This window comes from Rhododendron vialii, chromosome 2a (genome assembly GCF_030253575.1).
Source record: "Rhododendron vialii isolate Sample 1 chromosome 2a, ASM3025357v1".
Taxonomy (NCBI): Eukaryota; Viridiplantae; Streptophyta; class Magnoliopsida; order Ericales; family Ericaceae; genus Rhododendron; species Rhododendron vialii.
The window spans coordinates 13,828,171-13,844,348 of NC_080558.1; the positions used below are offsets into that span (position 1 = coordinate 13,828,171).

The 16,178-nt window shown below is 40.7% G+C and overlaps 2 protein-coding genes across 30 annotated transcripts in view; both read left to right on the forward strand.

Annotated features, from left to right (window-relative positions):
- Positions 1 to 16,178, forward strand: part of LOC131316921 (probable LRR receptor-like serine/threonine-protein kinase At1g07650) — a 137,499-nt gene that overhangs the window by 73,233 nt on the left and 48,088 nt on the right. The window lies entirely within an intron of this gene.
- On the forward strand, positions 9,801 to 14,409 carry LOC131316926 (probable leucine-rich repeat receptor-like serine/threonine-protein kinase At3g14840). Of its 2 annotated transcripts, XM_058346487.1 has the most exons (3): positions 9,808 to 9,972; positions 11,430 to 11,595; positions 14,009 to 14,409. In XM_058346487.1, the coding sequence occupies exons 1-3, from the start codon at positions 9,849 to 9,851 to the stop codon at positions 14,088 to 14,090; spliced, it is 372 nt and encodes a 123-aa protein (XP_058202470.1). In that variant the 5' UTR covers positions 9,808 to 9,848; the 3' UTR covers positions 14,091 to 14,409. The 2 variants fall into 2 exon arrangements, with proteins under 2 accessions (XP_058202469.1, XP_058202470.1); XM_058346486.1 differs by lacking the exon at positions 14,009 to 14,409 and having other exon boundaries at positions 9,801 to 9,972; positions 11,430 to 12,283.

Here is a 16,178-nt window from a genome sequence, read left to right on the forward strand (position 1 = left end):
GCGGCGCCACACACATCCTCCACTTCAAGCATATCCATTAAACTCCCTACCTCTGGAGAATCCAAGAATGACGCCTCTTCGGTGGTTAAGGTTATCTCCAGAGGATCCTTGTACAACACACTATCGACATGCTCTTGCACCAGCATGTCGATCAAACTCACCTCGTATACCTCCTCCTCATCCTCAACCCGGCTATCCACGTTGAAAACATTCACCTCCAGTTTCAAGTCCCCAAACGACAATTGAACTTGTCCAGTTTTGCAATCCATGACAATACTGGAGGTGGCTAAAAATGGACAGCCTAGGATGATAGGAGTCTTTTCAAAGACTTCCAGTATTGGGCATATATCCAAGACAATGAAGTCGACTAGAAAAAGAAACTTGCCCACTTGAATTAAAACATCTTCCACCACCCCTTTGGGAATTCTCACACTCCGGTCATCCAACTGTAGCGTGACCGGTGTGGTTTTCAATTCGCCTAAACCTAGTTTCAAGTATACCAAATAGGGGAGCAAGTTCACACTCACTCCGAAATCCAGCAAAGCCTTATCAAACTTTTGGCCTACGATCACTATGGGGATGGTGGGACAACCAGGGTCCTTACACTTGGTAAGGATGTCAGCCTGGAGAATGGAGCTCACTTCCTCCGTCAGAAGCACTTTGTCCTGACTCTTAGTCCTTCGCTTTGAAGTGCACAGATCCTTCAAAACCTTTGTAAACTGAGGGATGGCATCAATGGCTTCCATCAAAGAAATCGAAAACTGAACTTTCTTGAATAGTTCAAGTATTTGAAAGTTCACATTGACCTTAGGCTTCGCTACCAAGCGATTTGGCTATGGGGCAACGGGTGGCGATGGAATCGTGGGGGCTACAGGTGCAGACATCACCACTTTAGGAGGCTCTGCCTCTCTCTCTTCCTCAGGGGCACTTTTCAAGTCTGGAACGACTGCTGGTGCAGCTACCGACACCATGGGTGGCACCAATTTTTGCTTGGGAGGTAAGTCCTTGTGGATCACCTTCCCACTTCTGAGATTGGTGATCGCATTAGCCTCTTCCAGCCTGGGGTTCAAATTACTCGGGCCAGAAGAATCGCCCACAAAATGAGTACCGGTGACATTGACTTGAGGTTGAGAAGGAAACCTTCCCTTCTTCTGATGAACTTGTCCAACTACCACCGTCAATTGGGTCCTAATGTCACCAATTGCCTACTTGGTCTGCTCAGAAAAACTAATTTGTGACTGCATGAGAGCCTTGATCATCTCATTAGTCTGCTTATCCCGCAGGGGATGGTTAATGCTAAGGGGTGGTCCAAAAGATGAAGGACCAAACCCCTGTTGATTCTGAGGTGGGTAATGGAATTGGGTCATTTGGCCTTGAGGAGACCAGAACTGCTGAAGTTGCTGCTGAGGTGGTGCTTGGGGTTGCACCGGGACTTTTTGATCCCTCCAACCCAAAAGTGGGTTTTGGGCCCATCCTGAATTGTAGGTATTTGAGAACGGGTCTCAATGCTGGTTAATTGCATTTACCTTGGCCTGATTACTATGGTATACATCTTTAACAATGGGAAATGCAGGGCAAGCAGTGACTAAATGTCCCGAACAGTTACATAACGCACACACTTTATCGATTCTCACCTCATTCACATGATGGACTTGCTTAAGCTTCAAGTCCTCTAACTGTTTAGCCATCTTGTCTAACTGAGACTGGACATTGTGCTCTCACACACTTGTAGGAAAAATGCCGGACCCACTAGGTCCCTGTGCAGCCATGGCCCTATCACCGAGGTCGGAAGGTTCCCAACCTCAGTGTTTCTCAGCCAACTCGTCTAGAAAGTCCCACACATCGTCCAGGGACTTATCTAGAAAATCCTCCTCTTTATAGAGATACTCCATCTGTTGGGCCGTCAAAATATTCAAGCCCAAATAGAAAAATGACACCAACTGGTGTTTCACGAACCCATGATGCGGTAAGGACAACAATAAGTCCTTGAACAGCTCCCAGCACCTTAAAAATGACTCGCCCTCTTTCTGCTTATACGACTGAACTTGGCGAGTCAGGTACTTTGATTTACTCTTCGAGAAATATTTCTTGTAAAATAAATCTCGGACAGCAGCCCACGTCGTGAGAGACTATGGCTTCTGCATCTGCAACCACTTATCCGCACTATCTTTGAGTGAAACCGAGAAAAGTTTAAGACAAGCATTCTCCCACTGAGAAGTGGTGGCAAGGGTGCGCACCAACCCCTCGAAATAACGGACGGGTTCATACGGATCCTGATTCTCCTTCCCATAAAACAGGGGAAGGACATTGTGGGTTCCAGGTTTGACAGTGAAAGCATTGCGTATCTCCACCGTCTCTCTTGGCAAAACAATTGGACCGAGAGGAGTGGTTCTCTCAGGATGCATGTGATCACGCATCGACATCAGTGGCTTGATTATTAAATCAACGAAAAGGCTACCGAAATCAAACGACTCACTGCTAAAAGACTCCTCCTCCAAAGTTACTCTCGGAACTCTCTCAATGGCTACAAGATGTCTGGTATTGTCTCGATAGTACTTAGGCTTTAGAGGTGATTCCTTTCCTACGATGGAGGATGGCTTACCTCTACCTATGTTGACTCGAAACAACTAAAGAAACTAAAAAGAAAAACAAAATAAAAAATAACTACCCGAATTCTTAACACACATTACCGTCCCTGGCAATGGCGCCAAAAATTCTTGACGATTTCCTAGTCCTAAAATAATGGGTTGCCCCAAGCGTAGGGCGGAGACCGACGTAGCACAATATTCGGTAAGTTCGGAGTCGAATCCACAGAGATGGTGATGTGTGCTGACTAAAAACTCGGGTTGTTATAATTTAAACGGGCTCTTAGGTAGCCACCCCTTGTAGTTTTGATTGAGAGATTGACTAAAATAAAGAAATTTGTTTGTTTTTTTTTAAATAATTAAAAAGAGGTACGGTTGTAGGGTTCTTAGCACTCGTAACCAGTCTGAATTTACCTGCTCCATTTGATGTTCTTAAAACATTCAATTTTAGATTGAAAAAGATACCCTGCAAGATGCGAGACCCTATGGTCGCCGTATACCCATGCGCAGCGGAGAATCAGTTTTGGACCCCCATTCTCATGTTCACATGGGCTCCGAAAATACCCGGATTCGTCTACGGGAAGTATTTTTCCAATCTTAAATCATTTTTCATTGTTTGAAATTAGGAACAGTGTCCGAACTGATCACGGCGTGCTAATCACCCCGCAACCCTACCGATACGACTACTCACTCATTAATAAACGAGAAGCAAAAGAAACCCTAACTTGCATCATGCTTGGAATGAAAATTAAACAAAAGATTAAAACTAAAATAAGATCCACGAGCAACTTTAATTAAGAACGAAGCGTAGTACGAGTTACCGGAAGATGTGTTCTTGAATAAAACTTGAAAACTTCAAAAGAAAGAGCTCTGCAAAGTAAAGAACGTAAAAAGAAAGCTGCTACGTAATGTTCGAACCCTAAAAATAAAGTTCGGGAAGGTATTTGTATTAATCCCCCAAAAGTCTTAAATTGGAAATCACCAATTTAATTCCAACTACCATTCAAGAATTGGAAAATACCAATTTAATTCCAACTCCGTTGTTGCTGCCGAGTTCCGTGCGAAGTTCCATTGTTCCATCGGTAGCACCACAGCTATGTGTTGTAGCCTTATGCGTTCCTCTGCCCGCGGCACTCCGTATCTAGTGCTATCTGTAGGGATACAACCCTGCACTGTAGCCCTACCGCCATACGTTAAGGGGTTTTTTTACGGCCTTGCATGAAATATTGACACCCGACGCCTCACACCTCCGTTACGACTTCCCACAATGATGTCCAACACGGGCTCAGAGACTCGCAATCCAAACTTGGCGCAAAAACCGCCTTTTTTTCCTGCGAAATTAGCAAAAACACAAAACAAGACAAAATACGGCATCTAGCGGAAAATGAGATAAAAAGCGCCTCTAACGCGCTAATTCATCCTACTTAGGTGCTCATATCCATGATATCACGCACCTATAAGCAGCCTCATTACCCTGTACCTCCCTTCCCAACATGGTGGAGGAACAATGCATCAAACCAAGCTAAAGGATGGGTTGCTCATTATACAACACGAATTAGTTTGTGGGAAAAAATAATGGATACAAGACCAAGCGGGGCAGGAGCAGAATTTGGTGGAAACATGTATTAGAAATTGGATTTTCATGTATTTTCACTCTTCGACGAAATTAGTATAAGTTATGTTTTAATTATTTATTTATTAATTAAAATTAGTACAAGTTATGTTTTAATTAATCATTTATTAATTAAAATTATAGTAAGAAGTCTTTTAATAGTAAAACAAAAAAACTAACTAAAATAGTAATTAAAGTCTTTTAAAAGTAAAACAAAAAAAAACTAAAAAAGTAATTAAAGTGTTTTAAAAGTAAAACAAAAAAAATTAGTAAAAGTAAAAAAAATAAAACAATAATTAAAGTCTTTTAAAAGTAAAATAAAAAAAAACTAGTAAAAGTAAAAATAAAAAAAAAACCTAAACGGGGGGTTTGTCTAAGGAGGGTGCGAAAAGAGGGTCTTGACTATGCCTTGGCCTTTTGGCCTTTTCTTTAATTTTACTGTGCTTTCTTGATTCAATGGCAATTAAATGCAGTCCCCAGGGCCAAGAGTGAGAGTCAGTGTGAGACAATAACGTAAATCTCTCATCTTTGAAGGGCCTTTTTGTCTTTTCATTGAATGTTCTGTGTCATGCCGCTGTCCTATGCGGCCCTATTTGGTTTGGGTTTTGAGAGAGATTTTTGAGAGTAATGAGTGGAGATAGATAGATAGATAGAGAAAATTTATTGGAGACCTTGACCAGGGGTTTTGAGACCCCAAAACAAACAAAGCCGCTCCACTCTCAATTCTCACTCTGCATTCGTGCTCACAATCTTTACGATTTGAATAGTTTGAGAAGGTTTTAAAAGTCGCTTCTAAGCTCGCGCGCATGTGCATGCTAATTATATGACTTAGGTCCCGTAACTCTAGGCCAAAGGATGAAAGGTGCCTTTATTGATGATCTCTGACTCTCCGTACTACTAGGTCCTTTCTTTTTTTTTGATATCATCTTATATATATATATATATATATATATATATATCAAAACAAGAATATGTGTGGGCAGCAATGCCCTTGGAAATTTCAGGATTTCCAAGCGCGAGGGCCCGGAATCGAGGGAGCGCGAGCGCGGACGGCAAGCGCTCAAAAATACAGAGTCGCCACTCGGGTTTTGAAGGTCCAACATCCAAGGAATCGTATTTTGAAGCACTTGCCGCGCTGTTTGATTTGAAAAAGTGAAGGAACCAGTCCATCATAACCACATATGGGTTCGGGAGCCAGGTTACGAGAGAGGAAGGATTTTAAGGCATCCATCTCGCCCAATCCGGAGGCCGGTCTCTACTTAGACATTTTGTGAAAATATTTGCGATTCTTTTTTATTAATCGATTTTTAGCCAATTAGAGCGGGAAAACAATTAATCAGGGATTAAAACTGTAACACTTTCGCAAGATGTGATAAAAAGTAGCATGGATGGATGATATACTAGAAAATAAATGAGATAAAATTCAACACTGTGGCTAGACATCAAAACAGTGTGTTGATATGAATTAGGAACGAGCAGTAGCAAACTTGCATGCATGGACCTGCAAGCATGCAAACCAACCGTCACGCGACAAACTCATGCCATCGTGCGATGGTCCATATCCTTCCAACAGGTTCAATTTTACTTCCCTCTGGGCTCTGGAAGGACCAGTGCACACCCAGGTTCAAACCAAGCAGTTTATATGTACTGAAAGTAAATAATTATTACAAACAGGATGAATAGGAATAAAATGCAACCCCTAAATAGTGGAAGTATTAAAGCAAAGGCCAAGGGCCTAGTTGCCCATGCAAGGGCAGTTCCTGGAAATAAGCGAACGATCGCGCGATGGAGTGAAACTCTCGCGTGTTACTTCTGACTGGACTTTCAGGAATTGCTTTGCATGCCTGGGCTCTGAAACATACTCAGAAGCTACCCGGGGCATTCCAAGGTGAGCAAGTAAGTAAACTAAGCTAACCTACATATTTTAACATGCATGACAGTGGGTTAATCCTAACAACACTTCACAGTAACTTTGTAATATTTATGAAAGCAGAAAATGACTAGCCTCCCATCCCCACGAGAACTGTCTCGCACAGACCAGAAGCGTCGTGCGAGTAACTGAGTCTATCGCGCATGGGAGAGTGATGAGCAACCAAGATTGTATAATCTTGGTGCTCTGGTTCCCTATTTTGTAACATTTTGATTACTTTAGTTATCTTTTGTATCTCATTTTGCACGTAAGGGTTTGTTTTGGTTGTCTCAGGTAATACGCGGTGCTAAGGCGGTTCTTAACGCCAAGGATCGTAGTCGGAAGTATCAAAGGGTTTGGGGCAGTGAAGCAATGTTCCACAAAGCCCCGTCGGGTGATTAATCCAGTGCGAAGAGGCTGTCGGGTCGCTGTCGGGCTGTCTGGGCCAAAGCATAGCAAAATCTGAAGTTCTGCCTCCTATGAACCGGTACTGGGAGTTGGCCAGTACCGATTCATGCTGTCCAGAGTCTACGTTGTTCCAGCTTTTGAAGACCTATGAACCGGTACTGGGAATTGGCCAGTACCGGTTCATACTGCAGATTACAGCCACGTTTTTGCTGCTTTTTTTACTTTCTACTTTTGGAATATCTTCCACTTTCGGCTACTTTTGAGATATTTTCTTGGGATATTTTGTGAGAGAGAGACCACCTTGTATAAATAAGGTCTCTCTCTCTCTCTTCTTGATCATCTTGTCACTTTCCACTTTAAGTCTTTTATTTTTCTAGAACTCCATTAATGGCTTTCAAGCTTTTCTAGCTAAATTCTTCAAGAACTCCTCAAGGTATTTGTCATTTAATGTTTTCTCGTTTATTAATGTTGTAGCCGCGGACTAGATCCTTTATAAAATCAACTTTATTTTCATTTCTATCGGTTTAAATTCATGCCTTATTTCTATGCTTTGGTTTTTGCTTTAAGTATGTGTGAGTAGTCGTTTGGCCAAGTCTTGGGATAATCTTTCCCGAGGACTTAGGTGGTTATTTGGTTTTCAAATATTAGGGCTTAAAAGCATGATTTACGGAATAGAACTTAACTTGCATTTTTGGTCCAAGCAAAGGGGTGTTAACTACTTGGTGAGGCGTTTGTCAAGCGGTCTTGGCAAGCGGCTCCCCGAGGGTTCGTGGCCTCCTATGTGTTCGATAAATTCGTCAAATAAGTTGGTTCGCCTCCGTTTAATCACATCTTTCATTAAACGTAGTCATAAAAGTTAAATTCTCCGGGCGAGAGCATGCGGTCGTGACTCTCGCCTGAGTTATAATCGAGAACCGGTAACCTCCTTTGTCAAGGGTTAGAAGATCCTTAGACTTGCCTCTTTTAAGTTAACTAAGCTTTTTCCTAGTCTTTTGCCCGGGCGATTTTCACCAATTCTAAGCAAAATCAAGTTGGCCGTCTTGAACGCCGCAGTCTACCTTTTAAACCTACAATCCAAACTAGCTATATTGCGAATTCCCTGTGGTACAATCCCGGTCTTGCCGGTTTACTATGCTACTGACGACCTAGCCCTACGCTTGGGGTTTTTCTCAACCTTATTGGAAGGCGAGGTTCGAAGGCTAAGCAGAGAGCCAATGGACAGTTCTTGTAACTCTGCTGACTTTAGGACCAGAATTGGTATTGATTACCAGCCTTAGCCCTGCCAGCGCCCCCCCAGGGATCAAAACAGTAAACAGTAAAAGGAATTATACCTTTGCTTGAGTGTTTTGAAAATGGATTGAACAAAGTAATGGTGCTTGGAAAATGACTGTATGGAAGTGGCTTGAGTGATGAGATATGAAGGGTGTTAGAGATTGTGTAGCCTTCTTTTGCTTGAAAAATTGTTAACCTTTGTCTTGAAAGACAATGGGGATACTTATAGAACAAGAGGAGGGAGTAAGGTGGGTGGAGGGCATGGCCTAGCAACCAGCCAACAAGGCTGGCCAACTTCCCTTGGTGGGAAAAGAAGCCAACAAGGTGATAGAGTGGTTGTGAGGGTGGTGCAACCCATGCACCTGCAGAACATTGTTTAATCGACGAAAACGGGGTTCCTCAGGACAGTAGTCCCCTGATCATCACAAAATCCAGCTGAAAAAAGGTGAAAACGACAGGTGTTGACCATCGCGCGAGGGAGTGACTCCATCGCGCGACGGTAGTACCAACCCACGCGACGGTCAACAGTCAAGATTTTGACTTTGACCAACACCTGGCAGGTAAAGCATCGCGCGAGGGATCCAATGGACCGCGTGATGGTCAACCCTTGAGGTTAGAGTTTTGACTTAGGGTTTTGGGGTTTAGAATGGGTTCCACTTACTCCAAGCTCAAGCCATTACACTCTCAAAACTGTTTTTGACTTGATTCATCATCGGGGAAACAAGAAACCGAAAAACGAAGTAAAACAATTGGGAACCAGATTGGGGTGTCTACAATAAGTATAAAAAAAATTACACCAAATTCTAATAACAACAATAAAACAAAAGAAAAAACCGCTCAGCTTTGATGTCGGATCCAACACTCCGCTTGTGAAGATGGGTTGAGGATCGCTACTAGATCACGTTCCCGCCGTAGTATCACCACCAGATCCGCATCTTGATACTTCTTTGTCGCCGTTAGAGAGCTCAGAACACGTCACCCGGTCGATTCAAGAACCAAGATTTGGGCCCTTTCTTATTACAATTATTGGAATTATAGCAGTTGACGATTCGAAGTCAAGTCAAGTAAAAAAGCATCCGCGGTTTTGATGTTGTGGTTATAAACCGACACTCCTTATAAAGTTGATTTGTCTTTATTTTTCTGAATTCGCATCCGCGAGAAAGTGACTTGATGGAAACTCGGAATGGAAAATCCTACAGTACGGCCCACGCTGCAGGAGCTGTAGAGCGATCGATCTGGCCGTTCATTTTGATGTCGATTGCTAAAATTTAATCTGAGTTCCTATTGATACGAGCCATTCATTGTCTGGATTTAAATTTGAACCGTTTATCGCCGAAATAGATGGCCGGACTGCCGCCCTACAGCCTCTGCAGTGCTGGTCTCGGTCCTGGAAACTCACCCTCGCTAAATTAAAATAGCAACCATCTCAATGAATAGTTGAATACAGGTTTGAGCTTTCCAATCCGGGCGGCTTTAATTACCATGGTTTTAGGGGTTTAAGCGAACCTCCTGGATTCAAAAAATACACCCCTCAAGTTCCGCTCAGTTTTCAGAAATGTTGTGTGAAAAAAAGGTTTCCAAAAAAAGGAAAGTGAGGTGAAGTAAAGTAAATAAAAATAATTTTTATTTTCTTGTGTGTTATCCAGAAATCTTGCAGTAAAATAAGAATTCCTTCATTTTGGCAAGATCTATTTTGCAAGAAAGTGTTTTTCAGTGAAAAAGTTGAAATTATGAATCTTACAACTTTCCTGATAACTGAACACAAAAAATTATAGGAAAGTTGATTTTCTGGTTCTTTCCGTGCAACTTAACGGGGCCTAAGGAGGATGCATGGTCTTCTAAAGTCTTTGGCTTTGGTACAGTGTGATAAATAGGACAGGCAATTGCATGGAAACCACTAAACCAGTGGTCCAAAATCATACATAAAGCACACCGTCTAGCTGTGGAAGGCCCCCCCGGCCCCCCGCCCACCTTAAATATTGGGGTCCCCTCTAATTCGTATGTATGATTGCTTTGAGTTTGTATATATGGTTTCGTTTGAGAATGCCGATATGATCCATTAATGAATACTCAAATGTATCCAAAAGCAATGAGGTCTCCTGTTCCACTTATAATATTGTTCATACTCATAAGCTTTGGAGCAGGTGGAACACAGGGACAAACTAGAAGTATCCCCGGCGATGAAAGTAAGGTTTTTATTATTTTTTTTTTCATTTTTTCTGTTTGTACTTAATTCTAGTTTTTCATCTCTCAAATATAGGAGAAAGAGGTTCAGCACGAGATGAGATGATGAGAGTCGTATGATTCTGTAGTTTATATGTGAAATGGTTTAATACATATGCTTCTAAGTTAGGGCCGTAAACGAGGCGAGCCGAGCTTTGCCGACCGAGCCTTAACGAGTCAAGCTTAGTCACTTACTAAACGAGTCCCTTTAATCGAGCCGAGCCTCCCTTAACGAGCAGAGAGCTCGGCTCGTTTACCAAAGGAGCCGAAAACTAGAGCTCGTTTACTGAATGAGCCGAGCCGAACTCGCCGGGGCCGGCCTTGAGGTGGTGCTGGAGGTGCCGACGCTTTAGGCCTCTAGATTTTATGCAGAAAGGAAGCCTCGTTTTCCATAAAACATAATTATATAATATATATTAAAGTTTCCGTATTCTAGCACAGATTGACTTTCAGCCTCAGTGGTTTGTGTAAAGTTATTATAAAATCAACAAATATTTTACAATCACACCCAAATACACACCCTCTCACAAAGCATCTCTCTAAAACCAAAAGATTCAGGTTCAAGTCCTATGAGCTCTTTTGTTGGCAAACTATTTTTTCCCCTTATTTTTTTTATACGACCCTTCTTGTGTTATAAATTACTTATGCTTTGTAGATGTTAATTAAGACAAAGGTCACACCATAAATGTTTTGATAAATTTTTTTAATTTTAATTTTACTTTTAACTTCTAATGTCAAATTCACAAATTAAACCAATTGACAAAAATAAACCAAAATAATTTATTTTCACTCAACAAACTTTGATAAAAAAAATATTCAAAATATTCGTTAGACAAAACACAGTGTATGTGCGCTACTTCATCATGTTTGATTCATATTTTTTTAATGGTGTAAAACTTTATAAAAATTTATTTTAGTTAAATTACGAAGCTAAAATATAAAGTTTAATCTTTTTACTTCATATTAGCCAATTAAGTTGATTTTTTGATTTATTTTTTTTGTCGAAAGAACTAGGGCCTCGTTTTAAAATCCACTTTAGACCTCCAAAATACCAAGGCCGGGCCTAGAGCTCGCAAGCTGCTCGGTTCGTTTACAACCCTACTTTTACCACAAGATTGTGTGATGTTAGTTGTTTTTTGGGGATTGTTTAAGGAATTATTAGGTTGAGTCGGGTGTATGCCCCTCTGTGTTATTTAGTGTATTGTATCTCTGTATTTCGATCCTTAGAACTTTTATATTGATGACAGCAATCTTCCAAAAAAAAAAAGTTTTCTACAAGCTGAACTCAATTTTATATAAGCCCTATGCATGTTTGTCTAGTAGGAGTAATAGTTTATGCAATACTATTATATAGAGCTTTTTCCATGTCATGTCTCTTGTCTAAATACTCAAAAGGGCCACCATGATTTGGTTTCTACAGTGGCAGCTCTTCGTGATATAGCTCAACAATTGGCTAAAACGGACTGGGATTTGAGTTTGAAGGAATGTGATGAAAATGGAAATTGGCATACGCCGGTGAAGCACGACTTGTATAACAGTACAGTCAACTGCATCTGCCTTGGTGATGGATGTCACATCAGCGCCATGTACGGTTTCCTTCTAATTTCCATGTTCTTCAAAATTCATATTCGCATATTACTCACTGATACGATAGAAAGCTTCATAGATCAACTGTGTGGTCCCAAATTCAGACGACACACTAGAGGGACAATTTTTGCTTTTATCAGTGAAAGTCACTAGTGTTCGGACACTACAATAGTTAGATTAACATATTGGTAGAGGAGTTGAACTACTAACCTCCATTCTCCTAGCACCTGAGTGCACACCTAATGCCGATGGTCCAAAGTTCTCTTGACGACACCCCAGAGCGACGTGGTTAACATTGCTGCATCACCTTTCTTCATTAGCCACCAAAATGACAAGTTTCCAATTTTTAGTGCCAATTTGGCCTACCGTAGAGTACCTTTGGTGCGTTTATCTTGTATGTCTCCCTAAACTCATGTATGGAGCAATATGTTGTATTATGAAAAATGAAAATGCTAATAACAGTCCATTCAAATGGGCAGGAAAAGGATAAAAGAAAACTCTGTTTGTTTAAAGTGTATTAGAAGCGAAGTTCTTCTTTTTTTTATTCTTCTTGCCTTATTCAATTATATCTACTCACATTGTGCTACAGTCATGCACTGAAAAAAATGGATTTCAGTCATAATTTTTTTACTTTCCCAAATAATCCCCAAAAGTTTGGCACTAAATTAACGAACGCGATTTTTTTTTGAATATCGACGAAACAGAAAAGTCCAACATTAGAGCAGAGGGATAGAGTAGCACCTAGGGCAAGGCGTATGGTGGACATAAGAAAAGATAGCCTCCTTTTATGGAGGAGTCTCCTTTCATATGGGAGATGGGATTAGCCTTAGCGACAGCGTGCTGAGATCTCAGGGTTACAAGTAGTACGATTCACTCTTTTTAGGGGTCAGGTGACTTGCTCAAGGTTAGGTTTTGCTTTCTTGCAGAGACCTCTTTATCTTGGCATAGGTTTGTGAATTGGAGCCCTCGGGGTACCTCACAGATACAATCTAACATGACACTCTCCGGACATGTGTCAAAGTCAAACACACCTAAATACATGTCAAAATTTTCTTGTTACATTTGTTTTACTAGGACATATTCATATTGTGGACGCGGTTGTGAAGTGGAGCCCTTGGGATACCTAAGAAGCATGGACACGTCTACCGCCCTCACGTATTGGTGTCCAACACGTATCGGACACGCCACGACACGCCACTCTTTGGATCATTTTCAACGTACACCTAATACATGTCAATTTTTCTTATTAAATTTGTTTTACTGGGACACATTGTGGAAACTCTAGGACAAGTAGGGACACTCTTGGGACACGTGAAGAACTCATTAAGAGATTAAAATGTAATGTTTAAAACTTGGTCCAAAGATCAAATTTTCAATTGGTGGTTAGTTCTTGAATACTAATTACCCTGTGACTCTTGATTTGTATATTCAGACTGATAATACTTTTTATTGGTTTTATGTTCATTTGATAGAAATGATGTTTTTATCTATTATATAAACTCATAAGATACCTTTATGATGTTTTTATCTGAAAAAATGATGTATCCTCTTCTCCATATAGTATTGTATCGTATCAGTGTCCTGTGTCTGTAACTGTGCGTCTTAGTGGCCTGGGGTACCATCATCCACCCTACTCACCAATCCACAAGTAGCTACTTATCTCACGTGGGGTAATATATAGGTTAAGATGTTAAGTGCATAACAAGGCCCCAACCATTGAGGAGGGGTGAAGCCTCTGTAGTGTTCGCAGCCTAGGCAGGCTATGATAGCATCAAAGGTGCCATTCTTGTGCTGAGTGATGGTGAGAGGAGGTATCGAGTGGGCAATTAGGAGAAGGTGAGGTGTCGAGAGAAGGTATTGAAAAAAGAAAATGACCAGATCTTCTGGACCAGGATGTTGTGGCTCGTCATTCAAGAATGGAGTTGCAGAACTGGCATTTACTCGTTTCAGCTGATCAAATTTTCGCTTCAAATGCCTAATGTTCAACAGGTCTATTCGAAATCCAAAGGGAAGTTGAAATGCACCCTACATGGTTGAAAATTAAGGACGTTCCTGACTGACATGTCAAGAACTCGACATCGACCCTTGACTTTATATTACCTTTTTGGTGAATTATTAGGTGGAAAAATAAGGCGGATTCTAAATGAATTTCAAGCCTACATGAGACAGGCTGCTGGTTTAGAGGTGCTTACGACATTGAGCGGTTCTGAACATTTACATTGCTCTTGGTGTGAACTGTGAAGTGATTAGTTGCGGTTTTTCCTAGTACTTTTCCTGTTAGTTATTGTTATTTTGTGCATCAGCATTTCTAAACTTTGGCACAGAGATTATTTTTATACTACAGAGTCTATGGATCTCTAATTAAAGACTGATTTACTGGATCTAATGCGTGTTTCTGTTTTTCTGCAACAGATATCTGAAAGGGCAGGATCTTCCTGGTGTCTTGCCGAAGTCAATAGCGAACTTATCCTACCTAACAATTCTGTGGGAATGATTCCAACTAGCTAATTTACATAATCTTCCACGTCTGTTGATTTTTTACCTCGTTATTACGTTGAGAGTTCTGTCAATTGTTGCAGTGATCTCAATCGCAACTCTCTTAGTGGTTCTATTCCTCCTGAATGGACTTCTACCAAGTTGGAATTTTTGTGAGTCATGTATGCATTTCCTTTGTACAATAGCTGGTCAGTTGTAATACCGTCTGTTTCCTTACTAACCAGAGTGAAACTGCTGTAGGGGTTTGAGTGTGAACCGCTTATCAGGACCAATCCCAAAGTACTTGGGAAAGATTACCAGTCTCACCCATCTGTACTCTCTCTCTCTCTCTCTCTCTCTCTCTCTCTCTCTCTCTATATATATATATATATATATATATATATATATATATATAGAGTCCGGATCAGGTAAGGGATCCCGAACGGAGCATTTTGTGTGAACCATGATTTCAGTCGTTGGATTGTGTTTTCAATGGTCCAGATTTTAATGAAACTTTTCAGGGGAAAGTTAATTGTGACCGGTCATAAACCATCCACAGATCCGAACCATTGAAAACACGATCCAACGGTTGAGATGCGAGGTCCGCACGAAACGCTCCATCCGAGATCTCTCTCTCCCTCTCTCTCTCTCTCTCTCTCTCTCTCTGTATATATATATACAGAGTCAGGATCCAGTAAGGGATCTCTTACGGGCCAAACCGTGCGGACCTCTCCTTTTCCTATCAAATTGTAGCGATCCGAGCAGCTCAATGTGTTCAGAACATGATTTTAAGGGTACTCGCGAGAAATCCCCAAAAAAAAATGACTCGGAAGGGTTTCATCAGAGCAGTTTTTCATAAAAACGCTATAAATGCATTTTCATGCAAAACTGCTCAGATTAAGCCATTTCCTGTCATTTTTTTTGGCGATTTCTCACTGGTACCTTTAAAATCACGTTCTAAACACATTGAGCGGCTCGGATTGTCGCAATTTGATTGGGAAAGGGGAGGTCAGGATGGTTTGGCCGTAAGGGATCCCTTACTAGATCCCTTATCACCCCAATATATATTCACACATGGTCCGGTTCTCATGAGGACCCCGCAACTTAAGTAAAATGCAACATTTAAGTAAATGAAGGTTACCTCTGGGGGTAGCGACTTTGTGGGTGTAATGCCATAGGTTAGGTCTGCAACCAATAAACAATGTAGCATTTATGTTAGTGAAGGTAACAAAAAGTCAACACTTGTTGAAATCCTAGTTGTGATCTAATTCATAGCACCACATTTGAATACTAAAGACCACATCACCACACAACTATAGGAATCAATTTATAAGCTCCCACATATGTAATCGCAGTGCAACATGAATGTTTTTCCTCAATTAGATAATTCTTTTTTGTTTTTCTTGCCTTTTTTCTTTCTTTTTTCCGCTTTCATTGGATGCTTCTCTATAATGAGTATTGTAGCCGTCTTCTTTTTTTGTCTCTTCCAATTTCATGTGAAGTGGAGTGGTAGCTCCCCCTTTGCTCTAGACCTCTTGTAGATTTTCATGTTGTTTAGTACAAGGGTAGAACCATATATAGAAGTAGATTTTGTAGGATACCAACGTCAGTATATTGGAAGCTAATCATTTTAGTGAGCCACATGACAATTTAATATAATCCGTGAAAGAAACATAAAAGCACATAACTAAGTACATAGAAAACTTTGATATAAAAAAAAATTAAATGGGAAAACAGTGCTAATATCATCAAGTACACGCAAGTGTATCACGGATTTATCATATCGAGAACCAGTAAATGGACAAAGCATAGACAATTAAACCTTAGAAAGCATGTTGATTCTGGTTTAAGCATAGATACCATGAACTCATCCAACTCTTTTATGATAGGCCATGAAAATTGTATTAAAGTTTGGGGGAACCATCTTTGTATAAGTGTAAGATATATATTAGGAAAAAGCATAGAACAACAATAAAGAAAGAAGGAATATAAAACGAGATAACAAGGATCTGGAGCCTTGTTCTTACCTTTATTTATTTTTGGATCTGGATGCTCTTTCTCATGATCCGTGCGAGGAAATGCTACATATTTGCTTAGAAGTTAAAAT